The 15,322-nt window shown below is 37.6% G+C and overlaps 1 protein-coding gene across 12 annotated transcripts in view; it reads left to right on the top strand.

The window, feature by feature from the left end:
- Positions 1 to 15,322, top strand: part of LOC141574625 (uncharacterized) — a 110,048-nt gene that overhangs the window by 10,807 nt on the left and 83,919 nt on the right. For 7 of the 12 annotated variants that reach the window (XR_012501512.1, XM_074350071.1, XM_074350074.1 and 4 more), the window contains exons 3-9: positions 1,206 to 1,411; positions 3,315 to 3,482; positions 5,091 to 5,177; positions 5,723 to 5,875; positions 6,136 to 6,329; positions 9,033 to 9,093; positions 12,126 to 12,164. Coding sequence is in view for 11 of the 12 variants with exons in the window: in XM_074350071.1 (XP_074206172.1) it covers positions 12,162 to 12,164 (3 nt within the window). In the remaining variant the exon portion in view is untranslated. The remainder of the gene's footprint in view (positions 1 to 1,205; positions 1,412 to 3,314; positions 3,483 to 5,090; positions 5,178 to 5,722; positions 5,876 to 6,135; positions 6,330 to 9,032; positions 9,094 to 12,125; positions 12,165 to 15,322) is intronic. The other 5 variants (XM_074350065.1, XM_074350066.1, XM_074350068.1 and 2 more) reach the window with 5 other exon arrangements.

The following is a 15,322-nucleotide window of genomic DNA, read 5'->3' as shown; positions in this document are numbered from 1 at the left end:
AGGTCGGGTCACAAGGTGCCTGATGGGCTTGTGAGCAAGTCTGGTTGGTTGTAGGTGAGGAAAGAGGTTTAGGTCTGTGAAGGGCGGTGGGGTCTATGACTCTGATAAGGTGGGCATTACCTGGGGCTATTTGTTAGGGGAAATATGCTCCGCGAAGAATGTCAGACATCTGAGAGCCCAGGAACGGGGGTCGTTGCACTCTGAAGGACGTCAGTGGGCCCAACAAGATGCACAGAAGAAAAACAGAAGTTTAATAACATGTATACCTCCTGTATACATGCAAAAGAGCCAGGAAAACGGAATGACTCTCCAAGGTGGTTCAAGCCACCACCTTCAATCCCATCTTCAGCTAAAGACCAGAAGATGTTGGGGTGGAGAGTCAAGTTATTAGAGGTGACCAGGAAAAGCTCAGTAAACAAAGGTATGGTGCAGACCACCTTCTCCACTGATAAGTTTCTAAAAATACAGCAGCATTCTCCTCTTCCTGTTGCAAAGAGGGAGGCACCCTTACAAATGGAGGCTTCCCTTGTAAATATAAATGTTTCTCATAAAAGGGTAACTTCTACTCAGTTTTCAGAGCTTTCCCTGTATCTGCTGTTTCTTAAAATGAATCAGACTAAAATAATCACTATGCCAAACAGGCAGGTTTGAGTGGTGTATTTTACCCCGCCCCCACTTCAGTTGCCTGGGGGCTATGTTTGAAAGCAGCGAATTGTGTTGTCATAAGCGGTCATTATTGCACTTGGCCTAGTGGTCCCAGGTCAGGTTTTCCTTCCCTTGGCTGCTCAGTTCACTCTCTGTGACTCCTCTCCCTCTCCCCGCCTCAGCCCTCTTCTCTATCCTCTTTTGCCCCTGCCTTCCTCCTGCCTCCCCCCCACTCCTACCTGACCTCCTCCCCAGTCCTCTCTTCCTCTGTCTTTTCTAGCTCTCTTCTTCCATTTCTATCTGTCTAGGGGTAAGTGTTTAACAATGGGAATCTCATCTGTAAGTACATGTTCTATTAATAACAATAGTTAATCATTTTAATATAAATGGAGAGTTCTAATTTCAAAGATCTGCTTCCTTAAAAGCTGTCAAGAGCAATCAGCTTTAGTTTCTTGGTAGTGGGCGCTGTGTCCTTGATGGGGTCGCTGGTGGTGACACCGGTAGTGGTAGTAATCATGACAACAGTGATGTTCTATTCTTCTTCTGGCTAATATTTACAGAGTTTTCACCACTTGCCACATATTGTTCTGGAGGAGTGGTTCTCAGAGTTTAGTCTGCGGATGCTCAGAGATGCCTGGGACTTCAGGAGCCCGTGAGGTCAGAGCTGTTTCCACAGTGATACTGAGAAGCTTTTCCCTTTTTCATTTGCACTGATGACTTGGAAGCCATGGTGGGCCAACCTCCTGCCTCCTCAGCCCGAATAAAGGCAAGTGCGCATTGTAGTCTTCCTTGTCAGCACCCTCAGTGAAATTATTTTAAGCTAGTTTTATTTTAGAAAGCCCTTGATGAAGCAGTAAATTTTATTAAATCTTGACCCTTGAGAGTAAATGTCCTTTTAACATTCTGAGTAACAAATCAGGAAGTACACATTAAATACTTCCACATATTTGAGTAGCCAGCTAAATTGCTCACATTTTTCATGGACTACCATTTTTATTTGAAAGAACAGCTGTTAAGTAAACTATGGTTATTCAGACTTGGGTATTTGGCAGAAATTTTCTTGAAAATGAAGTCAGTAATTTGAAGGAAAACACCATATTGGTCCAGTGGAGAGGGCTGTCCAGTGGCCAGACGGGATGGTGTTCCGTTGGGGCAGATGCTCCCAGGGGCGTTCTTGCTGCTAAACAGTGTGTAAATTCTTTACTTCCAACTTGTGTTTACAAGTTACAATTAAAGAAAAGTTGTGCTTTGAATACTGATGAATTTTCAAATAGCAGAGCTAAAAAAACCATTTTGCAAGGTTTACCTACAACAGAACCACTTATTGTATAGATTAGAAAAATAGAGCCCAGATACTGAAAGTCATATCCAAGGTAGCACTCCACAGTTACATGACTTATGGCCTTATCTTGTATTTTATCATGCTTTAAACTTTCAAGTACTTTCATACATACATTTTTATCTGATCCTCACACAACCCTGTGAGCATCTAAAAAACAGTTGAAAGATAAGGAAATTGGGACCCAAAGAAGATAATTCTGTCAATGTACTTTATACTTCCCTACCCTTTCAGCTGTTACCTCTGAGGGCCTGAAGTAAGTCAGAGCAAATGGAGAGAAGACAGAATCTATAAAACTTGGCAACTAAGTAGATGCACAAAAAATGGAGATGAAGGAGCCAGGGAGTTTTCTGAAGTTTCTTCCTTGGGGCCCTGGGAGAGTACTGACTAACCAAGAAAATAAAAATAGAGAAGAAATAGATTTCATCAACAAATGTTTCCTAAATGCCTTTTAATTGGCACTACTATAATCTGTTTTGGGGGGTTCTTAGGATGTATAGCTGTGCTGTTATGATCTCTAAATGGAAAGATACAGCATTCATGCCCATAACTCTGAGTCAAGGGGAAATGTATTAAGTGCCTTAAGAAAGGTGTCGTTCAGGTCCTGTGGCTCTTCACAGGAGGGAAAGACTTACTTCTGGGAACAGGAAGTAAGAGGAAGCATTTGGAAGGACTCTTGCAGAGTGGGAGAATTCAGATGTGCAGGTGGTTGTGAGGAGACAAGGAAAGTTCAGTTACAGAAAAACAGAGTGGGGTGTGGAAGGAGGAATGTCAGGTATATAGAGGTTGATGAGAACACAGCATGTGTGTAGATGGAGAATGAGAAGTTATTATTGGCAACAATTATTCCAATAAACTATGGGAAATGCTGCACACATAGTTTTCCATTTTGTATTTCATTTCACATTCATTTTTTAAAAAGATGCTTGCCAAACACATGTCTTTTTAACTATAACTTAGTTCTTTCTTTAAACATAAAATTTCATTTTTCATTGACTAGCGTAAGGATTTCAAGTTCAGATAACATAACTGATCTTCCTAGATGTTAGTTTATAGTTTGAGAGGGGGTTTGCAAAATATTATACTGTGGTCTTATTTTTTAAATCTATAGTGGCTTGTTTTAAAATAAAGCTGCAATTTTTAGATAACTTTATTCTTCTCACACTTAGAAATTCCATCAATCCTCTAAGTTGCATTTTCATCTGAACTGCATCCCTGTGTCTATCTGTCTTTAACTAGCTTAGCTTTCTCTTCCGGGTCTTTCTTCTCCACTGGTATGAGTGTTGGTTATCGTTCACTGCAGAATTTAGCTGACTTGGATATTTATTAGTTTTTGCCATAGAGAAGTCAGATAAATACGATCCATGTGATGTTGAAAGACTACAACAAGATGATAACTGGGTTGAAAGTTACTTACTTTGGAGGCATAATGTTGCAGATGAAACACTGAAGATGCTTGATGAGAGTTTTCAGTGGAGGAAGGAAATGTCTGTCAACGGTAAGCTGTTCACTTTCACCTTGACTGTGTACTATTTCCCCTGCATAAATGTTACTGTTCTACGTTTATCTAATAGTGTATTTGCAAATATTCTTGGCAATCATCATAAACACCAGAATATAATGTTTTATAAAGACCCAGTAACATTTTGAAAGGAGCATCTTATGAATAAGTTGTAAAAGTAGGATCATTCATAAGGAAACCAGATCACCAAGGAGCTGAATCACACTCAACATTCGTCACTCACAGCAGCGTCTCCTAAGCTGTGCCTGTTTAGTTTGGTGCCATTAAAATAGCAAGACAGCATCCGCACTACTAGGCCTAGAGCTAAGGAGACACTATTTGCCTGTTTTGCTCAGTTGCTGCCTGGTGCCTGTCTCTGCTCCCAGGGTTCCTTGTGCTACTAGGGGCTCTGCATGGAGCTAATAGGTGAATGGGGCCCCAAAAGCAAGCTTACCCCCAAGGATGCCTATGGCAGCCTCCTCTTCTTGATTTCCAGGCCCAGTTCTACATTGAAATTTCCTCCCCAGAAAGTTTCAAATCTTGGAGGGGGTTTTATAATAATCTTCCAAGTAAATGAAGAACTCTTCTCAGGAAAGGTTACCCGTCATCTCTGTCCTCCTGAAAACGTAACAGGACGAAGCTGGCATAACTACTGGTTTTGACAAGATATGAAGGCTTTCCTGACCTTGAGGATTAGAAACTCCGGAGCGACCGAGTCTAGAGACTTAATACAAAATAGCCAACAAATATATCCAGAAAAGACATCCCCCCCCCCCCCCCAGTTGTCATACTTGGAGAAGGATTCTCTCCGAGGGAGAGTATTTAAAAAATAATTTGATTGGAAACATAAAAACTGTTGGTAATTTCAACAGTGAAGCATTTATTAATCAAACAAAGAAATGTAAACCTGATATTTCTCAGTCATTTAAGTACAGAATAAAGCTTTAAACTCAGTAATAGTTTTTCTTACATAGACTTGCTAGTTTCTAGGGGCAAACAGCAGCGATATGACAAAGAGGGGTGGGGAAAGATAAATCTTTGCGAGTCCTTGGGGAAGTGCTGCCTTGTGTTGGTTCTTGGCCGCATTAGTGAGTGGACCTCCTGCTAAAGGATCTAACGTTTTTCTTGAAGTATTTTCCACTTGCCCCAAGATTATAAAATACATTAAACTCTACTGGTTATCAAACCTCGTCGAAAAATATTTTACTAGAGAAGCTATCAGTTCTGAGGCTATAATGTGGATATTATACTGCCATGTTCTTTTGAAACTGTCCAGTAGTGATAATATTTATTAATTGCAAGTGATTATGTGAAATACAACCAGAACGTGAAAATGCATCCACATAATAATGGCAGGCACGTAAAGGCAAATGGATTTTTTCCATTTCTTTCATCTATGTCTTCATGTAGTTTTTTTTTTTTCTACTTAGTAAGAAGCACCATGTTTTATTGCCAGAGGATTTTTTCCAGATATTTGAATAAGCGTCATCTTTTTTTTTTCTTTTTAATATCAGAGCTAGTATGTAACAGTAATCGTTACATTTTAAGTTTTCTTTTTAAAAGACCTCTAAGTTATAATTACTCATTAATCTTATCACTTTTTAGACCTGACCGAAGCCTCCATTCCCAGGTGGTTATTGGAAATTGGTGGCATTTATCTCCACGGTTATGACAAAGAAGGGAACAAGTTGTGTAAGTATATTTAATTGTACTGGCTTTTCAAGAGTGAGGTGTAGTCATCAGAACACCTTAGCCTTTGATTCAGAGTCCTTCAGGCCCAGCGGTGTCCCTCTGTTCAGCTGTCCCTCTCCACGCGCCCCGTTCTGCCTCGGCCGCCGTGGTCCGCCCACAGGCGCCGCAGCCGCTCCTGCCACTGCGCGCTTCTGTCGGGGCTTTCCCTCTGGAAGGAACATTTTTCTAGTGTTTTCTTTTTTGTTAAGCACTGTGTAGAGTACTTTTAGATTATTGCCAAATACTGTTTGTTCATCTGTATTTTCTTTTCCCCCTTACTTACTAAAGAGGAAAGCTTATTTTCTAAGTGAAGGAAAATAGTTGACCTTTCTGCTCCTCTACACTCTTTCTCATTTAAAAGAAGGGGGATGTTTTTAATCTGAGAAACAAAATTAATTGTAAATAAAGAAAAATGTCAAGGAAAAGGAATAATATAATACGTGTGTAAAATGGTATTATAGTGCCATAAATATTTTTCTTATTTTTATCTAATGTTCCGCTTAAAGTCTGGATCAGGGTGAAGTATCATATAAAAGACCATAACCATACTGGACAAAAAGAAGCTTATTGCATTCTGGTTGGAACGTTATGCTAAGAGAGAAAATGGGAAACCTGTAACAGTGATGTTTGACCTATCAGAGACTGGAATAAATAGCATAGTAAGCATTTTTCATTAATTCTAAATCATCGTTTATCGCGGCGTCCTCCCTCTCTCCCGTCCTCCCTGCCACCCCCACCCCACCTCCCCAACCAAATATTGCTATAAAACCAAGCTAGCCAAGTCATGTTTGGGATTTATTTTTTTTCTGCTGCACTGTGAGTGAAGTCAGACATGGAATAGGATTTGCAAAGAATTAAATGTGCTTCAGTATTTGGCACTGAAACTGTAGATTTCCTAGAAACGTTCTTTGTCTGATAGGCAAGATATGGAAGGAAGATGTCGAGGCTGGCAGAGTAATGAGTAGATGTGGTAACAGTGAACTCTTCTATCAAAGCTCATATCCTATAGAGCACCCTCCCCGGGCCTGGCAGAGAGTAACGCACTCAGTAAATGTGGAGTAAAGTAACGTATGTTCTCCAGCGGACCACTGCTTGCAGGCCACGTTTGCCGTGGTGAGTAGTTCATTTGAGTTTTTTGCATATACAGTGCTTGGTGATTTTGTTGGGGTTTTTCACTTGCTCTTTTGGATTTGTTTTCTGTCTGTCTGATTTGGTTAGCGTTGGAAACCAGTTTTCTTCAGGAGATTTTGCCAAGCTTAAAAAATAAATAAAACCTAGCAGTCTTTAATTCGGGCCCTTGTGACCTTCGTGGTAACTACAAACCTTTCAGCAGCGATGGGGATTTGTTGGTGCATTTGTTAGAGCTACTGTCTCTGACATTCAGACCGTGGCTAATTCTGGTAGCAGTCAGCTGCCCTTCAGGGACCTCCCTGGGGCACTGTTGAAATCTTTTTGAAAATCCACTTGGCAAAGTATGTTAATAACCTTGAAGTGTTCATATTTATATTCTTTGCTTGGTAACTAACTTCTGGAAATCTATTCTAAAGAAGGAAACTTGAGTACACAAAAAGCATTGTACATCACAATGTTTTTTTCAGAGTGTCATTTAAAATGGTGAAAACTTAGAAAAAATGTAAATGTCAACATGGTGAAGTGGTGAATTATGGTGTATCTCATTAACGCAGTATGTGTACCTGTGTAGAATGATGTTTATAAAGAATTTGTAGTAACACTGGAAAATACCTTTCTTAAAATGAAAAGGTGACAGGATTATATCATAGAAATACCTAGGCCCCAAAAAGGGAAACCTTAGACATTAAAAAAACAAACAAAAAATAGGCTTGAGAGAACAAGATTTTTTAGACAGTGGGACCACAAATTTTTTTTTCATCTTTCTATATATCAGAGTCATTTGCCCTAGATTATTTTTTCAATCTGGTTTCCATGTCACTGAGTTCTAGATTACATAGTAATCGTTTTATATCCAAAATCTACATCAAAATGCCTAGATAAATAAATATTCCATGAAAGTAAATCATGATTCTGTTATCCTTTGTGTATGATAGTTTTCTGATTATTAATCCAGAATCATAAAAAGTGTTTTTTATTGACAAATATAGGGCCAAAGAATTTACTTGAGCTGTCTGATTATTTTTCAACCTACTTATATACTGTTTCATTATCTTTAATTTATAAATAAGGTTTATTTTCATTATTGAGTTTAAATCATTAATGTTTTCAAATACCTAGAATTTTACTGAATTATTTTTATATATGGCCCTCATAATTCACAAAAGATTTAAGTTGGCCTTTAAAGCTGTATACAGAATTGCGTGGCAAAATTTTTTTTAATTATTTGTTAGAGTTGGGCCACTAATTTGGCTTTAAGCTTGCCTGAAAGGAATGGAATCGTATAAAATTGCTCAAAGCCATTGTCTTAAGAAAAGTATATCCATTCCTGATACTTGAACTAGAAGAAAAATCTTTCATGAGTCTTCAAAAGGAAGACATTTTATAAGATAATGAATAGCATCCTTGAAAACATCCTCACAGAATGCAGAGCAGTGGGTTTCTTGAAACTGTTTTACATAGTACCCACTAATGTATGTACACCAGTGGCATCCTGTCATATCGACTTGAATGAGCAGTAACTTGGGATTTTATAAACCAAGTTATTCAGTTAAAGATGAAAACAAGAATATTGGATGAAGACTTTTTAGGGAAAGTCTGGGGGCCACAGATCATATACCAGGTAACCAAATCTTCATATGACTAGTTATTTGGAGATATTTTGTTTGATTCTAACTTAACTACAAATTATTAAACTCTGTGCACAGTGATTAGTTATAAAGGTATTATTATATACTAGGATTTATCCCATAATAAATACCTTAGATCATTAAGGATGCTTACTTTCAGTTTACTGGAGTTAAAGATGCTACAACTCACATGCTAGGTATAACTTTATAGACTCTCATCTCTCGGACAACTCACCTTTTAGTAATTGATGGATTTAAGTTTTCCTGGTTGTATCTTTCATCCTGCAGGCCTTATAACATGGCTGATCAGGATTAGTAAGTCAACCTGCAGCCAATGGAAACAGAATGAAATGATCCAGTGAATAGTAACTCTAATAATCTAATTTCCTGTTGTTGTCTTCAATGCAGTAGAACCAACAGATAGCTATAAAGTCTCCCAGAAATTGGAGTCAGTGAACAACATTTGAATAGAAACTAAAAAATTCAAAATTTAATACCTGAGACCTTCCTACATAAGGAGGAAGGAAGCCAGAAGTGAAGTAGATACAGCAGATTAATATAATCAGATTAATAAAGTATATTTTATTGAAGCTATTATGAGGTGTAGCAATTAGGTTTAAAAAACAGACATAACAGAATTTATATACGTATGTTTTATAATTGCAAGTAGTCAGGTAATAAACTGTATACTTGTTATACTAATTCTTTAATTGCTCAACAGATTTTTAGAATTTCTCTTTGGGATTTGCTTTTCAGATCCATGTTGTAATGCCACATTACCTTAGCAGCCTGAAGTATCTAACTAGTTTGAGATAACATGAATGATGTTTAAGAATCTAATTTCTTTAACTCAGTTTTAGGACTAAATATTATAAGTAGCTTAATGATTTAAAACCTAATCCCTGGGGATATCGATATTTTATGAGCTTATTTTTTTTTTAAGAATTCGATAATTGTCTCATTGGTATTTAATAATTTATCACCTTAAGAAATATGCAATTTAAAATTCTCTAATGTGGACAGTCTGAAAGATTTAAATGTATAATCTTTATTTTAGGACATGGACTTTGTACGCTTTATCATCAACTGCTTTAAGGTTTATTACCCTAAATACCTCTGTAAGTAACTTACTCCTTTATAAAAATGTAATATATTGAAACCATAGACAGTGAGAATTGTGGAGCGTTACATTATTATGGATTTTAATACCTGAGACCTTGTTTTCTGGTGAAGAACTTAAATGTGTTCATAGAAGTTTAAGTATATATCCTAGTAGGTACAGGGGAAATTTTTCATAAATAATCATGGTCCTTTACAGTTAGTTTTAAAACCTTAAGTTATAATCTGTATATATGGCATCCTATAAAACACACACGTAGAGACATAAAAACATACATTTTTCCAAGATTATCTTGCTTTTTACTAATTTTTCAATTGACAGATTAAATTTACTATTTTTTAACATTTATTATATGGAACTTCTTACATGCCAGAAACAGATGAGAAATATTGGCAAGTATACTGTGTGATAAGCAATACTCATTCCATAAAGTATACTGTGTTTCTAATTGCTGTTTGCAAATTGTCACTAAGAAAACACTTGAGTAGTGTGCTGTATTTGAGTGTGACATTTGGAGTTTGTTTTTAATTATGACTCTTCTATTAATTACCTAAATGAAGAACTCCTAAGTTTTATGTATTCATTTTTGATGTATTGGACTTATATGATGGTTTCCCTCCAAGGAAATCAAGATGCCATCCCACATAAACAGTCATAGTTTTAAACCCAGGGGGCTGAAAGTAAAAAGAAGAGAGGCAACAGGGTTATCAACATATGGAAACTCAGAGGTCGGCCCGGGCACACCCCTGGCAGATACCACAATTAGGGTCTTTTAGGACTTATGATTCAGGTCACACTAAAGCATGAAATCCCTAGATCACTTTACTTTCACATGCTTTCACGTTAGTGTTAATATGAAGTGAGGAACAGACAAAAAGCATAGTGAGTATCAAGGACCAGTGCCACTCCTAGCCCTGTGCTCTCATGTCTTCAGAAAGAGAGTTATTCATAAATGTTTTTGGGTAGAGAGTGTCTGGTTTGGGGAACCTGTTCCTTCTAGATTCTTCCTGGATCTGGCATTTACCCTGATTCATTAAGCCTCGTTGAGCAGTGCCAGTCATTGGTCCATAGAGAATCATTACCCTGTATTATTAGCTCATTTCTCGTATGTACGAAATGAAAATAAAATACTCACTTATTTATTGAAACATCTAAAGGGGTTTGTGAAGAGCCATTTATAATAGCATAATTATTATTATTACCTTATAAAACACATCTCAAATTCTTTTGAGAAAATTATTCATAAATTCATGAATCTATATGAAGATGAACACCATCATTCCGATTAACTATAGAGATAATGTATATATACTTACCTACATAATGTTTTGCAGATGTTGAATTTTGTAGAATCCTAAATTGATTATGCTTCAAAATTTGTCATGAAATATAACTATTACTTCTTAAAATCTTGAGTCCAGATCTTTTTAGGCATATCTCAGATGAAGACTGAGGTATTAATCACCAGGGTACTTCTTTGCAGACACCTTGTTCTTTATATGTACTTTACTTGTCCTACAGTAATATAATCACTCTAGGAGGTTCTCTGTTCGGAGTAGAATAATACTATGTTTGGATTCATCTGGGTGAAGCTTGGTCCTGGACCTCTGGTGGGTAGGGCTGTGTCTAGAGGCCTTTGTGGCTCAGGAAGTCTGATGATGGGTGTGGCTGTGTTCCCACCCTGCATGTTGTTTGGTCTGAGGCTTCCCTACAGGCTGTTGGGTGGGGCTGGGTCTTGGTGCTAATGATCCAATTAAGATATCAGCCTCGAGGAAAGTTCATATAGATGAACACTCCTGGAATGTCCCCTACCAGCTTTTATGTCCCCTGAGTGAGCTCCAGCCGTCCCCCACGTTCCCAGGAGACCCTCCAAATCCAGCAGGCAGGTCTGGCCCAGGTTCCTATGAAATCACTGCCTCTGCCCTTGGACCTGGTGCATATGAGTTTCGGTGTATGCTTCTCAAGCGAATGGAGACTCCGTTTCCCCCAGTCCCCTGAGGTTCCCAGAGCCAAGCCCCTCTGGCCTTCAAAACCAGATATCCTGGGGTCTCCTTCTCTTCCCAATGCCGGGACCCGAGCTGGGGAGCCTGATGTGGGGCTTAGTGCTCTCACTCCTGTGGGAGGGCCTCTGCGACTTAACAAATCTTCAGCTTGTGAGTCACCCACCAGGGGGGCATGGGGCCCAATTATATCTTGAGCACAGCCCTCCTACCATCCTGCTGTGGTTCCCTCTTTATGTTTCCAGTTGCAGAAGATCTTTTTTGCTAGGTTCCAGTCTTTTTTCGATGGTTGTTTAGCATTCAGTTGTGGTTTGGTTGTAGTCACAAGGAGAGGCGAGCTCGTGGTCCTACCACTCCACCATCTTCACTGGAACTCTCTGGATCCGAATTTGATATACAAATCCCCTTTGTGGTTTCTGATTTTTTATCACAGTTGTTAATATGGCTGCTTAATATCTTCATCTAAGCATGAAAATGATACTTCTGTATATTTTGAAATTATTGGCTTTCTGGGGCTCATAATATTAAGAAAAGCTGAAGTAATTTTTGTTTCTTAAAACATAATGATTTATTTAAAATAGGGGGACAACTGCCAGAGCGGGCTTAACAATATAATCTCTAGGAAATTATAACTGAAAGCATAAATTAGACATTGAAATAATTTTAAAACGCAGTGGACTTTAGCACTATTACAACATGCAACATCCAAAGTTTCCATTTACCCACGTAACTATTTTCTCTTGTACCTTTCTGCAAACAACAAGAGCAATAAATGAATAAAAGAACAGGCCATTTGCCAGCAGGCAGTAATAGTACATTATTCATCTCACACAAGCTGTCCCCCTAGGTAGGCCCCTCACCATTGTGAGAAGTTAGTTCTAGCACCACTTATACTTCATGGAATTAAAACTGAGTCCTCCAGCTCAGTTTTTAGTTAAATTTAGATCACCAGTTTTTTCTAGGCCAGGTGTAAGTGATACTACTATCATGGTACTAAGTCACAGTCAACGAATTGTTTTTTATCTTTCAGCAAAAATGGTGATCTTTGATATGCCTTGGATAATGAATGGTGAGTACATTACTTATACTTTCCTAACACAAAACATCTGATTCCTGTTTTTCTTTGCCAATTTAGCCATATTGCTATGGTTGTTTTAAAAAATGTTTGTATTGTACGGGATTTATATCAAGAACACAAAGTGGTTCAACATGAAAATCAACCAGTTATCCAACATATTAATAGACTAAAGGGAAAAAATGACATCTTATTAGGCACTACAAGCTTTTGACAAAATCCACTACACTCTCATAATAAAAGGACCCAAGAAACTAGGAAGAGAAGGTGCAGAGAGTTGAAGCAACAGCAATGTTAGGGGAACAACAGTAGTTCGCACAAGACTACCCTCACTTCTGACACCAACTGTAAGTTCAAGGGGTTTCCAAAACCATCCTTAGGTTTACTAGGATCACTCAACAGAACTCACTGGAAGCTGTTATACTCACAGTTACGGGTTATTACAGGGAAAGGATTCAGATTAAAATCAGCCAAGGGAAGAAAAACATGTGGCAGAATCCAGGGACGTACCAAATGTGGAATGTGCTAACTGTCCTGCCATGAATATGTGACAGTACGCATGGAGTACTGCCAGCAAGGGAACCTCACCCAAACCTCAGTGTTCAGACTTTTCCTTGGGGCTCCATTGCATAGGCCTGAGTGGCTGATCATATGGTTGATCTCAGTCTGTAGTCTCTCCAGAGGTCTAAAGATACTGTGTGGCCCAAAGCCTCCACCCTGATCATATTGTTCCAGTGTGACTCAAGGCCCATAGGCAAACTAAGACACTCCAACAGGCATGAAGATTACCTCTGGAACCTGAGGGCAAAGGCCAGACCTTTCTTTGGTAAAGTGAATTCTTCGCAGATGAAAATTTCCTCAGCCCAATAAAGGTCATCTGTGTAAAACCAGCATCTTTGAAAACCCGTTCATACTTAGCAATGAAAGAATGACTGCCTCTAAGATCACGAGCAAGATATGGTTGTCGGCTCTTAATGCTTATATTGCCAGGCCACTTAGGCAAGAAAAAGAAATAAAAGGCATCCAGATTGAAAAAGAAGAAGTCATGCTATCAATATTTGCAGGTGACAGTCTTCTCTATTTAAAATTTTAAGGAATACCCATCTACATACACAAAAGCCTATTAGAACTAATAAACAAGTTCAGCAAGGTGGCAAGATACAAAGTCAATTCACAAAACCAATTGTGTTTCTATATGCTAGCAAAAACAGCTCTATTTATAATAGCATCATAAAGAACAAAATACTTGGAAATAAAGTTAATAAAAGGAGTTCAAGATTCATACACTTTTCACTACAAATACCACTGAAGGAAATTCAGGACCTAGGTAAATAGATCTCTTGTCCATGGATTAGAAGACCTAATGTTGTTAAGATGACAATGCTCCATGAATTCATCTATAGATTCAATGCAGCCCTTGTCAAAATTCCAACTGCCTTATTTTTTTTAACAGAAATTGACAAGCTTGTCCTTAAATTCATATGGAAATGCAAGAGACTCAGAGTAGTAAAAATGATCTTGAATAAGAACAGTGAAATCGAAGGATTCACACTTCTTGATTTTAAAACTCACTATAAAGCTATAGTAAATAAGACAGCATGGTGTGGACATAAAAATAGATGTATAAATCAATGAAATAGAATCGAGGGTCCAGAAATAAACCCTAACATTTATGATTAATGGATTTTTTGACAATGGTGCCAAGACATTTGAGTGGAGAAAGACTAGTCTTGTAATAAATGGTACTGGCACAACTGACTACCTACGTTCAAAAGAATGAAGTTGGACCTCTACCTCCTCTCATATACAAAAAGTAACTCAGAATGGGTGAGTTAAAATTGTAAAACTCTTAGGAAAAACCGTAGGAGTAAACCTTCATGACCTTGGAGTAGGCAGTGGTTTCTTCGATATAACACCAAAAAAGCACAAGCAACAAAAGAAAAATATAGATATATTGTACTTCATTAAAATTTAAAACACCATCAAGAGGGTGAAAAGATAACTCAGAATGGAAGAAAATATTTAAAAGTCAGATATCTGATAAGGATCTGGAATATATAAATAAATTTTACAGTGCAACAATAAAATGACAAATGGCCCAATTAAAAAGGGCAAAAGAGTTTGATAGACATTTTTCCAAAGAAGATATGCAAATGGGTAATAAACACATAAAAAGATGCTCAACATCATTGGTCATTAGAGAAATACAAGTCTAAACCAAATGGAATACGACCTCACACCTACTGAGATGGCTGTAATCAAAAAGACAGACTAAAGTCACACGTGTTGACAAAAGTGTAGAGCAATTGGAACTCTCGTACATTGCTGGTGAGAATATATAACGATGCAGCCAAGGTGGAAAAAGTTTGGCACTTCCTCAAAAAATTAAACATGGAGTTACCATAATTACCGTATGACCCAGCAATTCCATTCCTAGGTATATCCCCAGGATAACTGAAAGCATATGTCTACGCAAAGACTTGTACTCAAATGTTCATAGCAGCATTACTCATAATAGTGAAAAGTGGAAACAGTCTAAAGTTCATAAATTGATGAAAGGATAAGCAAATGTTGTATATCCATAAAATGGAAACTTATTCAGCCATAAAAAGGAATTAAATACTGATACATGCTGTGTTATAGATGAGCCTTAAAAACGTGCTTAGCGAACAAAGCCAGTAGGAAAAAAGAACACATATTATATGATTCCATTTATATAAAATGGCTAAAATGGGCATATCCACAAAGACAGAAGCTAGATTAGTGGTTGCCAGGGAATGGGAGAAGGGAGGATAAGGAGGGATTGCCAGTGGGAGCAGATTTCTTTTTGGTGTGATGAAAATGTTCTAAAGTTAGATAGTGGTGATAGGTTACACAATTCTGTGAATATACTAAATAAAAACCATTGGTGTATACACTTTAAAAGGGTGAATTTTATGGTATGTAAATTTTATCTCAATAAAGCTGTTACAAAAAATCACATTTAGCACTTCAGTTAATTCAAAGTAGCATAGCTTCAAACACGTCAACTCAGACTTTCTAAATTGAAATTAATGAAAATGTAAATGTTATGTAAAAAAATGTTAAGCCAAATTAGCCAAAGTAGAAATGCAATTTTCTGAACTACTGTTTAACGTTTATCATGCTGTTTT

The sequence above is a fragment of the Camelus bactrianus genome, chromosome 22, assembly GCF_048773025.1.
Source record: "Camelus bactrianus isolate YW-2024 breed Bactrian camel chromosome 22, ASM4877302v1, whole genome shotgun sequence".
NCBI classification, from domain to species: domain Eukaryota; kingdom Metazoa; phylum Chordata; class Mammalia; order Artiodactyla; family Camelidae; genus Camelus; species Camelus bactrianus.
This window is presented reverse-complemented; position numbering and strand designations above follow the sequence as displayed.